An 18,945-nucleotide genomic window follows, 5' to 3' on the forward strand; every position below is an offset into this window, starting at 1 on the left:
GGAGAGAAACAGGTGATCATCTCATAATTTAGTATACATAATATATTTATGAATCATCCTAATAATTGCAAAATTTAATAATAAAGTGTATTAAATTGTATTCAGGAAAGAATGTGACAAAAGAGTGTGTAAATAATCATAATAATACTCTGAAGACCATTTAATCCTATTCAGCACTATGGAATGTCAGAGCCAATTGAGACCACATTTGGTGCAAGGCAGGGGTCAATCCTGATTAGAGCACCAGTCAATTTCAGTGTGCACACACATGTACACCCACAATCACACCGGAAAGATTTGGTTTGCCAGTCAAGCTAACATGCATGAATGTGAGAGAAAATTGTGAATTTCTGAAGACCAGACAATCAGTTGGTTGCTGGAAATGAGTTGTCAGGCTTGAAGTAAACAGCACTGCACCACTCTACCTGCCCATATGCTAAAGACATTCTTGTTGTGCTGATGAGTAACTTTAAATTAACACACAGTGGTCATTTGCTGAAGAATGCCTTGCAGTTGAACAGCTCTTCATCTAAGGTTGGTTCAGGCTTTGAATAAAGTGATCCTAGAATAGATTCCAACCCTGCATTACCCAATACAACAGTAGAATAAGCAGGTTCAGAAAATAAAAAAAAACACATCCAATACTAATACTGCTCAGGTTACAGTTTCAACCAGTTAATGTTATATTTCAGGCAAGGTTCCTCCCCTGAATGGTGTTCAGACCTTCCCTTTATGTCTTCTTTGTTCATGTTTGATTGTTTTGTTTAAGTTAATACTGTGAATACTGAGATTTAATAATAATTATAAATTTTTTTTACATTGGGGTATTGTTTGGTTGTTACTGTATAAGCTGCCTTTGTTTTGTCTTGTTTTTTGTGGGTGGTGCCCCAAGAGGAGGGGTCACCTGCCAATTACTGTCAGGAAACCACCACTGCCACCCTTTAGTATTCGGCTAGTGTCCCACAGTTCTTGGCAGTTCATGGCCGTTGGAGTATGGTGAGTGTTTCTTTTTATAGTTCTGTGCTTTTGTGATTCTTTCGATTTTTGACTTTATCATTCCATTTTTGACCACGTTTTCTGCATTGGATTGCCTTTTGTGTTACAGGCAACTCATTTTTGCATTTTTCGCTCCTGTAGAGTTTTACTGTTGTGGAAGAGAAGAGCACTTTTTATGATGAATACATTTTTTTTTTATTTATTAAGACGGTGTTTGCTCTTTTTACTAGCTAGGGTTTGACGGTGATGTCCCCCACTAGTGGGCATTTTTGGGAGTGTTTTTGGGATTATCTGTTTTAGGACTCCTAGTTCATGACAATTACCTGTGTCTAAATAGAGAATGAATCAAATAAATTAGTTATTATTTGATTGATTAACCTACTTGACTGAACAGAAATTAGCTAAATGTTTAGCTAAATGAAATTTGAATTAGCTTTGAATTAGCTAAATGAAAAAAGAAGTCTCTATTGCACCCTACCTATGCAATACACACTATTTTTAACATATGCAGCAACTCTTCAGCAACATATTTATTTTACATCTCATTATTTGTTATCTTTATCCTTTGAAAGAGAATGAAACAAAAGATCAAATAAAGTATAATGGGATATGACACCTACTCAGACCATTTATTTAGCCTGTAATATTTCTGAAAGGAAATACACGTTATTGTTATGCCCTGGATATCATAACTTTACAAAGTTAATGATATTATTAGAGTATCTCTGTTCAGTAACACAGATGACAACAGAACTTGTTTATTGTATCACTCACAGAACAGATCTACTCAAATAACTGACATATGCACATCTAAAACAGAGCAGCCTAATAGAACACATTATGACTCTGATACAAAGTATTTAAAATAAAAGATGCCTTATAAAACACACTATATTACCTCCAATCTTGCTGAAAAGTAAATATGATCTTCTTCTATTTCATGACTAACTAAACTAGTGGCAGACTGCTCCGAGTTTCCTAAAGCCAGTTAAGGAAATCATTGTATCCTGACTGAGAACAGGCTACAATTATAACTATTTCACAATGTTAGGCAATCTGAGTGCTTAGTCACATAAGGGTGTCTCTTTGTCAGTGAAGCATCACATAACTTGTAGGTATTCAGAGCATCCTTAGGAGTACCAGCAGAAGTATAGTATGTTGTTGCCCTTTTTCAGACATGGAGGTAGAGACACCCAGAGCAATTTATGTAATGGAAAATACTCTAGCAAAGTATGGTGTCCATACCTCTTCTGGTTGACTTGCCTTTGGAGGACTTATCTGGTTCTGCTGAAGAAGAAATTGATTGGCGTGATGTTTCCATTCCCTTGCATCTCCAACATCTGCAGTGTAAGACGCAGTTATACTTTGAGAACTCACTCCTAACAGTATCCATCTTTCTTCCCTCCTATATTACTGACTTAGGACAAGCTATCTATGCCTGGATCAGGAATTTCCATTAAGGATTTGAGAATTTTGTGTGTGTGCCTTGCAGTAGACTATATACTGGACTTTCCCAACAAGTGCATAATTGATAACCTATAAAAAACAAAAATGATGATATTTTTGTTGAAGGGTGTTAAGTGTTCCAGCATGTTAGCAGACATGTATCCAGTCTTTGCCAAAGAGAGGTCAAACTCTTAGAGGACTCTGACGCTTGCTAATTATTTGTGTGAATCTCACGGTTTGGTCATTTATAACAGGAATGTATATGAATGAGCTGAGCATGTGTCGAACATGGTTTGCCTTCTGAAATGTGGATAATTCTTATGTTCAGAACTGTGGTCCTAACAAGGATTTTAACTACCCAATAATGGTTAAAACATTTTTGTATGTTGTTGTAGAGTCTACTGTCTACATTTCTGTCCATTTGTAATGAGCATCAACCATAACCAAAATCTAGGTGTAAATCTTTGCCTCTGTATGATCTTAAAATAATATTTGTTGGACACATAGGTAACTGGCATTGCCCAATATGTCTCTGTGGAAAATAATAGACTGCTATGCCAATATCTAGCTCCATCAGTTTTTTTGTGCTTTACTTCACCTTATACAATTTCTTTTATTAGGAATTTCTTAGGTTTCACATACCCCTTGGGGTCAGAAAGCAGGGTCACCCATCGTATAGCACCCCTGGAGCAATTACAGGTTAAAGGTCTTGCTCAAGGGCCCAGCAGAGTAGGATCTCTTTTGGCAGTGACAGGGATTTGAACCAGAAACCTTTGGGATACCAGCACAGACCCATAGCCTCAGAGCCACCACTCCACCTGTTCTACTAGTGCCTAGCCTCACAGTGATATGTGAATGTTCTCTTGTATGTGATATGTTCTGCAATCTGAGCTCAGCATCTGAGCCATGACTGACAGTGAGGCCAGCATCTGAGTCATCACTGGTCCCTTTGTCTTTCTCCACATAAAGCACACACATCTATTTTTAACATAGCCTTTTACACTGTTAATATTTGGGTCCTGTCCCATATTCTTTAGTGCTATGGTTTTTTTTGGGCTTTGCAAACATGCCTGATGTGTTCCTTCTTGCTATATGTATTATAGTTCTGAGTCTTATACCAGTGGTCATCATCATTATGATTTATTTTAACACAATATCTGCAGTTGTTTCTTGCTTTACTTGATGACAATAAAATGGGAATTTCCTTTAGGGACCTTTTGTATTTCTTGGACTATTTTGCCACAAATTCCTTTTCAGACAAATATCTCCCTAAAACATGAGTGTAGCCTCGCCTCCATTAAAAGGAGATTGGGTGTTGCATTATTCTTTGGGCAACACAGGAATGTGTCACATTTAGCCTACTCTCCTTATATCCTACAGATTTGCAGTATTCAGATAGCATATAGCACAGAGCCATGGTCTCTGTTGATCATTGTGCTGCCATAACCTTTTTTGTTCAACTTCTTTAATGTGATTAGGTTACCAAACAGCCCATATGTTGGGTTCCCAAAAGACTAAGTAGCACCACCAGTTTCTTGTTTTCTCTAATATTGCTAACAGCAATGAAGTGCAGGAATCTTGCAATGTTCTCGGTTCCTTTTTCTTATATTCATCAGAGGCAATAATGGTTGCCTAAGGCTGATGGCATGCACGAATTTCAGTCAGAGAGTCTGTCAGGCTTAATGACTGCAGTTACTGGTTCCGGTTGCCTAGGGGATGTTATATTACACGGCTAGTAACTGCAGTGGATGACAGATTACATGACTGCCTCATAACTTTTCAGCATAGTTTCAAGATTCCAAATTATTGCAACATTGCTTCATTTTCACAGCCAATTGACATTGTAGTGTGGTGGGGGCCTAAGGTGCCCATCATGCCTTCTCTTTTAACATGGTAGATTGCACTTTTTGAACAGTCTCTAAACACAGCTGTTCTGACAATATCCTAACTGTGGTCCATGCTGCATTCAGGCATTATGTTTATAGTATTATATAATTTTATAAAGAATAATACAGTTGAAGTATCTGCATTCAATAATGCAGATTACAATAGCTTCTTGTTAATTGTATTGCCCACTGAAATGATATAGTTATATGGGTAACATATGCACATGTATAATACAGCACCCTAATAAAAATGTTGCATTATGCCAATCCTCTGCAGAAGGGTAACCAAGGACACAACAGAACAATGAAGGCACAAAATTACACAGTTATATCACTGGTAAGGTTAATTTTATTTATAAGCAGTGATGTTGCTTAGGGGAAGCAGACCCACAGTGTCTTGCCAGGCCCCTGAAAATGTTGTGGATGACCTGAAGTGAAACTAAATAACGAAGTCAAGGTGACTGTTCTGGTCTTTTATGAGGGAGTCAGAGACAAGGTTGTCATATGTACATAGGTGATGAGAAGCTAGTGTGGCTGAGTTGCCAAGGACCTTTTAAGAAGACCCACATTACCAAGAACATCCAAAAGATTTTCAAAACGTGACGCATATGAAGAGTTGTAAATAGCTTCTTTAAAAAATTGCCACCTAAGGTCAAAGTTGAGTGGAGGACAATGACAAATAATTTCCAGAGATTGACTCCACATCTCAGGGTAAAGAAATTTTACATGATAATTTTAAAGCTTGGACATGGAGAAGACTTGTAAACCTGCTAAGTTAGGGTTTGTAGGCAGGTTCATCATGTGCTTGTGTTTTTGACATGAAATCAAATCAAATTTTGTTTGTCACACACAAATTAAACATACAGTGCAATGTGTTCTTCAACTCCAATGACTGTGCCTTTAAGAAGACTATAAAAGGACAATAACAATACATGACTTTATAAATATTCAAATATCCTTAACAAAATTATAAACCTGCGATAAATAACAAATAATAACTCAATAGGTATACTAATAGATTAAATTACTTAATGTGAGAGAGTTTACAATAGGGCATCATGTAATTCCAGACACTTTCCTTATTCAACATGCAGATGGACTGTAGGAAAAGGCTCCTCCTCAGATATCTCCATTTATTTATTTCTTCATTTTTTACTTTTCCTTTTAGTTTGTATGTGTTTGCCCTCTATATTCAATTAAAATGAAAAGATTCAAAAAAGTTTAATATTTGATGTTTAGATCATCATTATTAATGTGTATGATATACTTATATAAAGTATCACCAGAGAAAGACTTTAAGACTTTCAGAAATACCTGTTGACTTTTATATACCTCCTTCTATTTTGTTCACTGTTGGTAGTTGCTTAATTTTTCTGTTTAATCTGAAACACTCCAGTGTGGCAGTTAATGTTTCTTTCTTACAATATAAAAGACAAAGGTTACTCTCTTTAAAAAGGTGGACACTCTACTGTGTGCTCATGTGGGATTTTTTCAGGCACTCCCACATACTAAAAATTAGCATCTTTAGGTTAACCAGTGACTTTAACTTGACTCAGCTTGTGTGATTGTGGTCATATGCCTGAATATGCCCTGCAAAAGACTGGGAGTCCCATCCATAGATGCTTAATGCTTTACATGTGATGGGGATGAGGTATGATGTGACTTCCTGTGACTCTGAGTAGGAACTACTGTAGTGGGTTGGAAAAATTGTTCATGAAGATATATTTTATTTGCTGAACCTCTTAACATTTACTGTAAAAGAGCACTGAAGAAGATAAAGTTTTTGCATATTTATCTTTCTTATTATTTACGTGACCATTTGTTTTCCTTTTTATAATATTTAGCAATTCAACATTTAACTGTAAGGCATGCAAGCTTGACTACTTCTTAGGGTTATGTGGCTAGTTTGCAGGTGAAAACTGTTTGGATAAATTAATATATGCATACTGCCTCTCTCTCTCTCTCTCTCTCTCTCTCTCTCTCTCTATCTATATATATATATATATATATATATAAATTTTATATAATGTCATTGTACTTGCAAGTAGAGAGTTGTGGGAAAAAGCTAAAACCTACCCTGTTTCAGCCCATGCCTAAAATCAGAATTATTCTATAGTTTTCTTGTATTGTTCAGGTATATCTAGGTAGAGCTCTTCTTTTTTGTGAAGTATAAATGATTGAGTAATTAAAGCAAATGTAAATATACTGTATTTATCTTTATGAACTAAAATAGAGATGATAACAAAGTTATACATTTTTGGTATGTGCAATTAGTAAAAAAAGCAGGTGTATGTTCGCTTTTATTTTCCTAAATCGCTGCTACATTAGGCATGAATAAAGTGTAATTCATTCGGCGTTCTTATTAGTCTAAGCAATTACTTTTTGCTACTAGTAACATTACTATATATATTGGTTAATAACGTGCTAATCTAATCTAATGTAAAGCATCAATGAATTTTTGTGCACAGGATAACCCACTTATGAAGATGGATGGGAGAATGGATGGATGGTATTAATATTTTGAACATGGCTAGAGGACAGTTTTCTCTTCCCTGCTTAGTAAAAATGAACTCCCAGTATTTAAAGTGTTCAGCCGTGACAAACCGCTTTACTTCTGCGACTGGCCGGTTTTTCTCAGAAGGTGGTAAAGCTATCAAAGCGCGTCCACACGAAAGAAAAAGCCCTTTTAACTTTGTGCCCCCGGCGGTGGTGGGAGTTGGAGGGGGCGGGGGTTGCTGATTCACATACCATTCATTAGAGTTCATTCATCTTTATTAGTTTTAAATTCACCTTTCTCGCTGCCCTGCGCATTGAAATAACTGAAAAAGTCGCTACCCAACAGCAGAGTGAGAAATAAGTAGGTTGGGCTAGAAGCGGGTCTTTTGGGTGGGATCACAGGCGGGGTTTGTAGCCGTATAAAACATTAAACCTTGTACATGTCTCTCTCGGGTTTGATTAGTTTCGGAGCGTCTTGGATGCGTGTTGCTCTTCGGCTTTAGTCACAGCATGTGAGGAAAAGGATATATCTACTTCCGAGGCATTTTGGGAATAAATCACTGAAGCGGATAAATAAGCCCATCTTTTAAGGAAGATGAAAATGTATTTTTGCCACATACATCTGCAGTATTAAATCAGTAAAGCCCGTGTATACGTGGGAAAATACAAACACAAACAAAATATATTCCAAGAAATGAAACTGAATAGGTGGATTGGTTCACCTGTGTTTTTAACTTGATTGCAGTTAGACACCGTGGTGGAAAGAAAGAAAGAAAAAAGGAAGAACTGGTTTGGATCGGATTATTGCGTCTTTTCCTCACGGGTAAGGAGCAAGTTTGGAATCAAAAGGTGTATGTGCTTGTGCGCTCGTCCATAAAGGTGGCGCTTCATCATTGTTCGACCGCTAATGTTCACCCACAACCGGACTGTAAAAAATACTTGGAAGTGGTAAGATCTGGAAGGCAAAATAACAAAAAGATCGGAAGGGGAAGAGGGATCTTCTTGTCTGACGCGTATTTGAAGTGGACGTAGGGGGAAGACGGCAAACAAGAACGGGGACTTGCAATTTCTTTTCTGCCTTGGCTGGACATGTGCGGATCTCGCAGTTTCCACATTTGCACCGACAGCCGTTCCTCTTGCGTATTGTTGAGAGCTCCCTCATAAAGGTTTGACCAGTAGTGACAAGTTGATGAATGCAGGAAGGAAAATCAATACCAGTCTGCATTACCCACTCGAATATCCGCCTTTTGAATTATATTTGCTTCATACCCGCCACCGCCTCCTCAAGTCACTTTAACAACAGCGGTAACAGAGGCTCACTTTGATTTGAGCACCGGTAATTAAAGGAGTCAAAGCAGAGAAACTGCACTTCAATTCTGTTTCACCAACTTTTTTTTTTTATTATTTTTTTTATTTTTTATTTATCACTGTTTTTAACAAAGTGACTTGATTGGTGTGGCAACAGGAGAACCGATCGATGAAGGCACTGAAATCAAATCAACCAGAGGATTGGACTTCAATTTCGGCGATCGCTGCATAGAATTGTTTTGGATTATTCGAGGTGTCTCCACTCCTCTGTCTACGTTTATTAATCGAGATAACTCAGCGTTTCTAATATTTGTGGCAAATCCAAAATTTGTTTCAAGCATTACTTGTGGGGGCTTTTGCCGCAGTGTTGTTAGAGCTCTCTGCAGAGTGTAGCCAGGTCTTTGGCTGCTGGCTAAGATGTGTGCACTGCGGAGCTGGTACCTTGCGCTGGGGTTGCTACTCGCCACTGGAACTGCGGAGGGGCAGCCCTGCCCGGCCCAATGCTCCTGCTCCGGGACTACCGTCGACTGCCACGGGCAAGGACTTCGCAGTGTGCCGCGAAACATCCCTAGGAATACAGAAAGACTGTGAGTATGCTGAATTAGAAAATAAATATGTAAACGAGCCAGTTCAGCGTCAGAAACCTGTTAATGTACACAATGAGACATGCCCAGCTAAACCGTGTGCTGTTCAAATCTTCCTTAATACCTTCCTAGCTTAAGCGTGGACTTTTTCCGTTCATTGTGCTGCCGACACGCCTGTTGTCAGTTCTCCAGGAGGTCTCAGCTTCTTGCATTACTGTGTTTATGTATGAATTTAAACGCACCTACGCGTGTTTACACACATGCCGAGAGTGAAACACCTGAAAAGACAGGGTTCAGTCCGATTGCTGAATTCCCCCTAAAGCATAGCAAGGGAACAAACACTCGGCGAGGCGAGGGTGTTTTTGTTGTCCACCCCGTACCCCAGTTGCTTTATCAACCATGTCAAATCTGGCAGTATGCACAGCAAACAGCGCAGGCTCCCGTGAGCAATCTGACAATGCATGGCAAACCCACGGTGAGGGGGATCGTGTGCTGACTTTGGGGCCGGAGGGTCGTGTTAGCCAGGAACCTTTAAGATATGCCCTTCTTTGCGAACTTTTCTAACTTTCCAATGAAAAAACCGTAACCATTAAAATATCTGTTACGCACACTTGATGAATATTACAATAGAGTTCAAGTGCCGCGCAAGTATGATTTCCATAAGTAACAAAGTGGACAACGGTAGGGCATATATGCAAAATTTAAATAATTATTCTATAGTTGATCAAAGTTTGGAGTTTATTCTGAATGAAGACTGGTGTTATCATGAAGGTACACCATAACGCAATTAAGTGAACCCTTTCAGTGCTTAGCAGATACATGCATCACCTTTGTTGAACCTCAAAGGTCATTTTAGGGGAAAATGACAACTACTGCATGTACTCTGTGTGCATTTTTAGACATCAAAGCTGTACTTATGTGAACGAGTAGATGAGAAAGTGAGAATGTCATCCGCTCACATCCGTGCTGATAAATTACGATTATTGATATCGCAGCATGTGACATCTTGTATTGTCACATCTCGTAAGACAGCTATCAGGTGGCACAGGAGGCGGAATCATTCGTCATCGGCATTTTTGTTGTTCCTGTCACACGTACCAAACACGCAAATGTTTGCCGGAGAAATACATTTACAAAAACTCGCCAAAGATGTCCCTTTAAATCACAGGTTTGATTTTTGTGTGTGTGATGTCGGAGGTTTGGGATCTGTTAAAAAATCTCTAACGCCATAAAGCCGCAATTTCATTTAGCTTGGTGGCTTTGTGAATCAGTCTGTGTCATGGATATGAAAACAGTGACATCCTTTAAGTTTTTGATAAGGACCACAATGGGTGGTCCATTTGTATAGTATTTTGCTCTTTTTATTAATGTTTCTCTTATCCCCTTCACAAATATTGCTAAGTTGATTGAGACGAGGTGAAGGTTTGTTTTAGGTTAAGATAGTATTAACCTTCTTTTGGTTTTAAAGTAAATTGCTAATGTCATGTATCAGTTATTATGCTCGTGCCCCAAGATTGAATTGACAATTTAATGTGAGTTCAGATGTATCTGTATTGGACCAAAAAAGCAAAAAAGGTTAACTTTATGAAATTAACTTGTAAAGTTGTGAATTGTGGGACACAGAAAAGAAAATATAATTTTGTAGGTTGTTTGTGTAAGGAGTTGTGGTGGTCTTCTAGGTTTTAGAAAAAAGTTTTTTTTTTTTAATGTCACAAACAATTTTTTTCGCTATTTGCGTTTCAATCGAAGACAGGAAAAGTTAATATTGCAAATGATTTATGTTCCCTTCAGTTAAATATAAGGATGTTTTGCGTTATTAAGTGGGTGTTTTCAATTTGGATGTCAGCTGGCGTGTTCACATATTTTTGACTTATAATGAATATTACATTTATTTCTTTAGTACAGCTACTGAGCAACATAACTATTACTATATGGTTTTAAGAGTGTTTCGACAGGGCCTTGCTGCTTCCTTTATCCACAGCTTAGTGTCTTGACATTTAACGTTTCAGAAGTTAAGTAACAACAATATTTTGTTAGCTGGAAAAATTAACATAGTCAGATGATTGGAGTCAGCATTTGTATGCTACATTAGTCAAAAAGTAACGTGTTAAGACTGCGTATAACTTCATTTCCATGACTATTTTTTCCCTACAAATATCTGCCCAGCTGACCTGTACTTGTCAACAGTTTTGGACGTGGCATTTCGAATCCTAAATTTGATAGATGCTATATCTGGTTATGTAATACGCTATTATTGATGTTATATTTTAAAACTAGATTTTAAATAGATTCAATAAACTGACGCGTCCAAGGTTTTCTGAAAATCTCCATAGAGCTCTATGGTTTTCTGTCCAACTCTCTGTCGTGCGCTAAAATTGCTTTTAATTATTCGTGTTGGCATGTAGACAAGTACGATTTGGAGTCATTTTTAGACACCTACTTGAAAGTGTGCCATCCACCCTATTTCTCCTCCGGCATTCTGTTTTTTTATTTCCTCCGTTCAGTCCCCCCTTGCACAATTGTAACGTCTGTCTGTTAGGAATTGGACTGAGGGTAGAGATCCCAGTGCTGTTCAAATTATCTCACTCACGATTCAGTTTATTTGCGGCACCTATCTACAAATGAAGCCCCACCCCCTCCGTCCGACGCCAACAAATGAAGAAGGTAGCCGGTGTTGCTTGAGTGATCCGCTCAAGAAGGCTGAGAGACAGGCTGTCTGCCGCGACAGGGACGCGCTCAATGAGGCATGCGGCTGCGCAGCTTGTGTTTACAGACACCAGGGTTCTGTTTTAACTTGGAGCGAGCGACGTGACACATCGTGTGCATTGCCACTTCATCATTTCCATAATTTCACACCCAAAGAGTCTCCAACATTTGAATTCGCATTGAAACTTCTTTGTCGACAGGACTAGTACACCTCATCCCTTAAAAGGGTCTTTCGTTTTCGTTGATGTCATTGCTTTACGTATATAAACGAATTAAATGCATACGGTACAGGGTACACGTTTTCTCAACTCTTTAAAAATAACCTCTTATTTACGCATATGGGTTCATTATTTTTACACAATATTGTAAACTCTTTCCAGTCAAAAAGGTGTCCAGAATGTATACCTTTCATGTATTACGACCAGAGCTTCAGAACCAATGTTGAAGAACCTAAGAGTTTGCAGCCTAATTTAGAATTTCTTTCTTTCTTTCTTTCTTTCTTTCTTTCTTTCTTTCTTTCTTTCTTTCTTTCTTTCTTTCTTTCTTTCTTTCATCTGTGACTAAATTTTTAAATCCTATATAGAGTGTTTCATGTTCTTTTATATTGTAGTTGATCAGTGTGATTTCCCTTTAGTGGTCTGTATAACCAGGCAGTTTCAGTTGTTGTTCTGTAAGGTGCTCCATGGAAATAAATAAGAGCTTATAAAAAATTTAATATAGTTGCAGTGTTATGATACAACAGTAGGTTGGCTTGTTTTAAAGTAGTGTGGTGCAGTGGTTAAGGCTTTGGACCTCAAACCGTGAGGTTGTGGGTTCTCATTCTGCCACTGCCACAGTGTGACCCTGAGCAAGTCACTTCACCTGTCTGTGCTCCAATTGAAAAAATAAATATAAACAATTGTATCTGAAATGTTGTAAGTTGCTTTGGATAAAGGCATCAGTCAAATAAATAAATGTTAAAGTTATATGCTGATGAAATTTACTTTATGTTCTTGTTGGTAGAAGATCCTGCCCGTACCAACAGATTATGGTAATGAAAAATGATATGTTTAAGTATAGAATGATATTTTCATCTCTTTTTAGGAAATACAGTGTTACATGTAAAACATTTTGAAATTAAATGTGTTATTTTTATTGGATGTTTTGCAAATAATACATTGTCAGTTTTTGTTTTTTCTTGTCTTCAAGGGATTTGAATGCAAATAATCTCACTAGAATCACAAAATCTGATTTTGCTGGCTTGAGGCACCTCCGTGTTTTGTAAGTGTCCAATGTTTATGTATTTTTTGTTTTATTTATTCACTTGTGACATTTTTCTTACTAAATAATAAAGCCATAAAACAATCACTTTCTTGCCAGAGTTGGATGATTTATAATGGCAACACAACATAAAATGTGGAGAACATTTTAATAGCTAACACTAACACAAACAAATAGAAAATATCTTCTTGCATCTGGCATCATGTAAAGGGTTGATTCCTGCAGGGCACTCAGTGCTGCTGGAACAGACTCTGGATCCTTAGGACATTACAATGGAAAAGGTAAAGTAAGGAAGTAAATTCAATTCCATTCGATTCAGTTTATTTTTGTAAAGCATTCTTCACTGAGCATTGTAAATAGTTCAGTCTGGCTTTCCATTTAATTTGTACAGTACTTTGAAGGCATCTTTAGCAAGCGGTGTTGCCTATTTTGTAATAATACTTGGTTAACTGACTTTGTGACTCAGTATAAAGACACTTTAAATGTAGTAAAATAAAAATTCTTTTCAGGTGAATTCAAAATTCTGCATATAGATTGATACTAAAATAGTGAGCCATACAAGCAAGCAGCATTTTAGTAAATTTCATTGCATTAATGAAGGACATTGCATAATGTATAAGCATGTTCTTGGATAGCAGGTGCAAAGCAGAGCAGCTTCATTTGTAAGCAAATAACTGTTTATTTCTGATTTTTCTGTTGTTGACTGTTTCATGCTTTTGTTGTAGTATGTCTAATGCTGGTTAGATGAAATTACACATAAAGTTTCAGTATTTATATGAACCTTAGTATGCCCCGCTTTGCAGTCATTTGCTGCTGTGATATTTAGTCTTACCTTGTGTCTGGCATGAACACTCTCAGTGATGTGCATACTGTTTACATTTTAAATGTTCCTATAAACCCAACATATTTTGTTTTATAAATGTAACACTATTGTGCACTCATTTAATGAACATTAATTTTACCTTTGGCATCTATTATTAGATGTTTGTTTTCTTTTTTCCCCACACTTTCCCAATATGTGTTGATAATTTACAAGCTACAGCTATTGAAACTACTTTTGCTTTAATGGTATTTAAATGCTGTTTTGGATTATGAGTTTTTTTTAGAAATAGTGAATGATTATGGAATACTTATAAGTTCAATTTCATTTTTACAGTAATTTAAAACTAAATATTCAGTGTATTTGTTTTAATGTCAGATAGTGGCATATTGATAATATAGCTAGAAAACATGAATTACTGAGTAAACTTCATTTGGTATTAATAAAGTATTAGTTTTACTCAACATTCATTTAAAATCATTTAATTGATATGCAACAAAACAGCAGTCGGATATACACTATATTTCTAATTTTTATATTTTTGTGGTTGCGGTTTATGATGATTTACTCAAGTAAATCAGGTCTATGTAAACTTGTAGTCTTCATTTCACATTAAACATTGGTTGTTTCATTATTTGCATAAAACACCCCAGCACTTTCTATGCCTCTTTTAATTCCAAACTTACTATATGCATTTTATAATAGTTGTATTCCACCATAAAATAAAATATTGTAATTAGATTTGATGGATTGAAAACTTGGATGAAATGTAGCAAATGTGACATTGCCATATTCCCAGCATGCCAATGTGCATTTTGCTGGTTTCTACATTGAGCACTGATATTTTTAAGGTAAATGTTAAATGTAAATAATGTATCAACATCCCTTTTAATTATGAAAATGCTTTCTTGTTCTGTTAAAACACACACAAAAAGTATGATTTTTTTACATAATAGTTTAGAAAATGCATCCAGTTAGATACACCTGTGGTGCAGGAAGGGCTGTGTTCTATTGTAACATTATCCCAATATGAACAGCAAAACAAAGTAGTGGAGCAGGTTTTAAAACTTTTTTTTTTACTTGCCAAGGTGAAATGGCTGCTTTTTTCCTCCTCCTTGAACCTGTGCCCCAACAGGTTATCAAGTAACAGCAGCCCCTTATTTAGTAAATCAGTTGTTTAATTGAAAACTATGGCGATCTATGCCAAGCTCATTCAAGTGAAGAGTGTTTGGCAGATTTGCTTTGCAGTAGAGGTGTTAACTTAGTTCTCCATAAGATTACATCAACCAAATTTCTTCTTTCTGTAGGCAACTTATGGAAAACAAAATCAGCATTATTGAGAGAGGAGCATTCCAGGATCTGAAAGAACTGGAGAGATTGTAAGTATACTTGTATATATACTGTAGCTTCCAGCTTGGGAAAATGTAAATGCCACCAACATTGAAAACAGGTGTTAGCCATTTACTTTGTTTTTGTTCTACTTTGGCCACTTCTGTGGTGATTAATACTACAGTACATCTGCTCGGGTGGACTACAATGTGTCTGATTATTTTCATCATACATAGTTTTACAAATATTATTAATACAATGTACTACTGTACTGTCATCACCTTTCATTTATCATTACTAATACAAATTATATCCTTACTTCGCACAATGTGCATCTTCAGCTATAATGTTCATTATTTGATATTACCTTTTAACTTTTAAGTCACCAACATTAATAAAACATCTATTCTCTCTATAACCATTTCCCATATATAGCAAATATGGTTAATAGTATATTTCCCCTTTTCTTTTCTTGTACTTCTATGAAATTTCAAAATGGCATATATCCTAGTGTTTGTAATGTTTTCTTGTACAGTTGGTTTCAGCCAAACATTAGAATAGTTTTTCCTTCATCCCCGATCTTGCTTTTGTAAGTTTTTTTTGTCAAAGTTTAAAATAAATCACTGTAATGAGGGTACATCCAGTAACAGTACTGCCAGTATTATTTCTTAATGATTAAAAGCATAACTAAAATAAACACATACTTAAATTAAATGATGTCTTATTAATGCATTGAATAAAGTATGCCTTTAACATTTATTTAGAAGATGTAGAATATTTGGCTTTTTAAAATACATTATTGATATTTCTTAATTGTAACCATGCAATTTCTTTTTATTATAAGAAGAAGCAAGCATTATTAGAGCCATAAAATGTTTATAATATATTTAAGTACATGAACCTTTTTCTGACTGTGAGGAAGAATAAAATTGGTGCTATATATGGTGTGACTTTCTGGGATTTGAATATTATATTAACATTTTTGATTTTAATGTTGTGTAGATATTGTAACATATGTTCTGGTATTGTCAAAAATAATACTGTATAACTGGTGTGCCTAAAGTCAGTATTAACACATGCTAGAGACTCACTGCTCATGTTTTGCCATTGGTGCTACTAGTACTTTATATTGTATTAAATGTTTAATTTCACCAGAGTAGTGTGATTTCCATAAAGGGGCCTTTTTAGATACTACAGCTGTTGGCCAAGAGCAAATATTTCATATTTTTTGCACATAGGCTTTGAAAATGCTTTTTGTTTGCAATTGTCAAGTTCATTTAATGTAGAGACATTGTTGTATGACAGCCAATTCATCTCCTGGGAGCAAAGAATTCTAGAATAATTTCTTGGGAAGCTTGAGTTAAGCTTAACACTGTTCTTTCTTGTGTTAATTCTTTGAGGCTCTCAAATTTTGCTTAAAATAGTGTTAACTCAGCTATATATAAATACATTATTCATTATATTAGAATGTCTTCATATGTGAGTTCTGTACGTTTGCATATTAGTTTAATACAATGTAGTATGTTTCTCTTAAGTACACAAAAGAAAAATAATGTTGATGTAGTTCTTTGCTTTACAATAAATAATTCATTATAATTATGTATATCCAGTTATTTCCAAATGAGCCTTACAAGTAGGTCCTTTTTGTTACACTGCAGTGTCAAACAGCAAGTTACAGCGAAATCCTTTTATCCCAAGTGGGGAAGAAAATCCAGATCACAACATGAAGCCATTTTGTAGCAAGAAGTAATTAAATGATTAAAGAGGTTTGAAAGACAGCTTTCTCTTTCCTAATAGTACAAAAGTATCTAATTCTGATGCATATAAATTAAATTCTACCAAAAATAATGCACTATCGCGTTATTCTTTATAGCTGCTCAAAGCTTCCATAAGCATATTAACTTCAATTTAGAAATCTGGAACCTTTCACATTTAATCAGTGTTGTAAATGAATATGGTAGGAGACAGGCTTTATTATAATAACAATTGAAATTTATCAGAAGCTGGTTGCGCTCACAGATTGATTTGGAATGGCTTACTAAATACAGTGTTACTTTTATAACTTGAAACATAAAACTTTTCTTTTTGATGTGTGTGTCATGTGGAAAAATGAATAAATTATAAACTTCCTTTGGAGAAAAAGGCCAGATTGGTTGGCATGTCTGCTTCTGTCAGGTATAAACTATTCTGTGGATACAGCCTAGAGGAAAATAACATGGTTTTCACTTTTAATCAAGACCCTGCCACAGAAGCTAATCCTGCATTGTTCACCTTTTTAGAGTGCAGTGCAGCCTGTAACTGAAAGCCAAGAGTAGAACATGATTCTAACAGAACTAATTACTATGCCAAGTTCTGTTTTCTGACCTTTAGGAGTTCTTTAATTTGTTTTTCATGTTTGGTAAAGTTACTTTACTTTAATCCCATACACACATTGCAATGCAAATATGAACGCATATCTGAAATACTTTTGAAAGAATAAGTAATTAGTCATGTTCAAATCTAAAAACTTCAGTGAGACACTTCAGAAAACCAGAGATGCCGAGGAATTTAGGAAACATTGGGAAATGAAATAACTACTAAAATATAGAAATAAAATAAAAATTTGTCATACAGATAATTGTCCAAGTAACATTTGCAGGTTGACAATTTTTTTAATTTTTCAAATTAATGTTAATGTTCAAAATTGTGTCCTATAAATAGTCTATGAAAAATGACATACAAATCAATTTCTTACATTATTATAATAGAAATTATAAAATTCTGAACATATTGAAGAAGTTTCAATATTTTATTTACATTGGGACATCCTAAACTTACAAAAAGATCAAAATTAAAATATTTTATTAAGATACAATTTTGCACCAGTTTTTGAATAAATTCATTTTTGTATTTTCAACAGTTATTTTCATTAACACTACTTTGTCGTGGATCTAGAATGTTGGGTTTAAATCTTATTCAGTTGTTGTCCATATAAAGTTTGAGCTGTCTCCCTAGTATCTAAGTGAGGTTTTCCTCTATGAACTCCAATTTTCTTCTCACATCACCAAATATTTATGGACTAGGCAAATTAACAGGTTCAAAATTGTCCCTCTGTGAGTGTGAGAGTACATGCCTGAATGTGCTCTGTAATGGACTGACATCGTCTTCAGGTCAGCTTACTGCCTTGAACTTGATATTGCTGAAATATGCTCTGACCCCCCAAGACCCTTAATTGGATTAAGGTTCTGAAGGTGTTCCAGGAATATCTACATCTAAATATTCTTGGTGTAAGTAATTTCTTATTTTAAAATGAAAAATAGACTAACCAGGCTTTATACTGTAAATGTATCAGTAAATTCAAGGGTGGTGCATCTTTTAATAATTACAACTTTTTATACGATGAAAAGCAGCTCCCTTTGTGAATCTTAACAACCAGATTTGGCAAATAGTAGTGAATTCAAAACATATAAAATGTATAATCTTTATATGTGAGGTTTGTTTTGGAAATATAATTTGCATCCTTGAGTTTTTGAGCTTGTGTGAGTCACAGCAATTGCTTCATCCGTGAGCAACTATCTTGTAAACTCATAATAAATCATTCTGCTGCTTAAAAACTCCAGGAGACTGTCTGAATCCTGGGCCCAATCAACGGTGACTGGTTGTAAGAGCTTCTATGTGCCTATTTTTTTTTCTAAAATATCAATGTTACATTTTCCTCCCAGAGCCCAAAGATGTATGGGTAAGATTGATCGGGCATTCTAAATTGGAATGTGAATGAGAACGGATATGTATTTGAGTGTGCCCTGTTATGGACTGGTGCCCCAGACTTGCATCTAATGCTCTTGAGATAGGCTGCGGTCCTATGAGACTCTGAATTGCACAAGCAGTGCAGAAAATAGATGGATGGGACAATGAGCTATTTTAGAGCTCATAATCAAGCAAAATAAGAATGACGCATGGTGATTAAAATGAATGGTTTTTGAATATATTCAAAAAGAGTTTGTATGTGGATGCTTGTATTTTCTTAATATCTTCCATGAATGATTGTTTTTTATTAATATTTCTTTGAAATTTGCTATATTTTAGTATCAGCGTGCCATGTTACATCAGTGCAGTGACAGTATCAAAGCAGGTT

At 35.8% G+C, this 18,945-nt stretch overlaps 1 protein-coding gene across 8 annotated transcripts in view; it reads left to right on the plus strand.

Annotated features, from left to right (window-relative positions):
• Positions 1-7,279: 7,279 nt before the first annotated feature.
• slit2 (slit homolog 2 (Drosophila)) overlaps positions 7,280-18,945 on the plus strand; it is a 273,310-nt gene continuing 261,644 nt past the window's right edge. For all 8 annotated transcript variants that reach the window (XM_039751559.1, XM_039751562.1, XM_039751561.1 and 5 more), the window contains exons 1-3: positions 7,280-8,719; positions 12,611-12,682; positions 14,810-14,881. In XM_039751559.1, the coding sequence (XP_039607493.1) occupies positions 8,550-8,719; positions 12,611-12,682; positions 14,810-14,881 (314 nt within the window). In that variant the 5' untranslated portion in view covers positions 7,280-8,549. The remainder of the gene's footprint in view (positions 8,720-12,610; positions 12,683-14,809; positions 14,882-18,945) is intronic.

The sequence above is a fragment of the Polypterus senegalus genome, chromosome 4 (genome assembly GCF_016835505.1).
Source record: "Polypterus senegalus isolate Bchr_013 chromosome 4, ASM1683550v1, whole genome shotgun sequence".
Lineage (NCBI taxonomy): Eukaryota > Metazoa > Chordata > Cladistia > Polypteriformes > Polypteridae > Polypterus > Polypterus senegalus.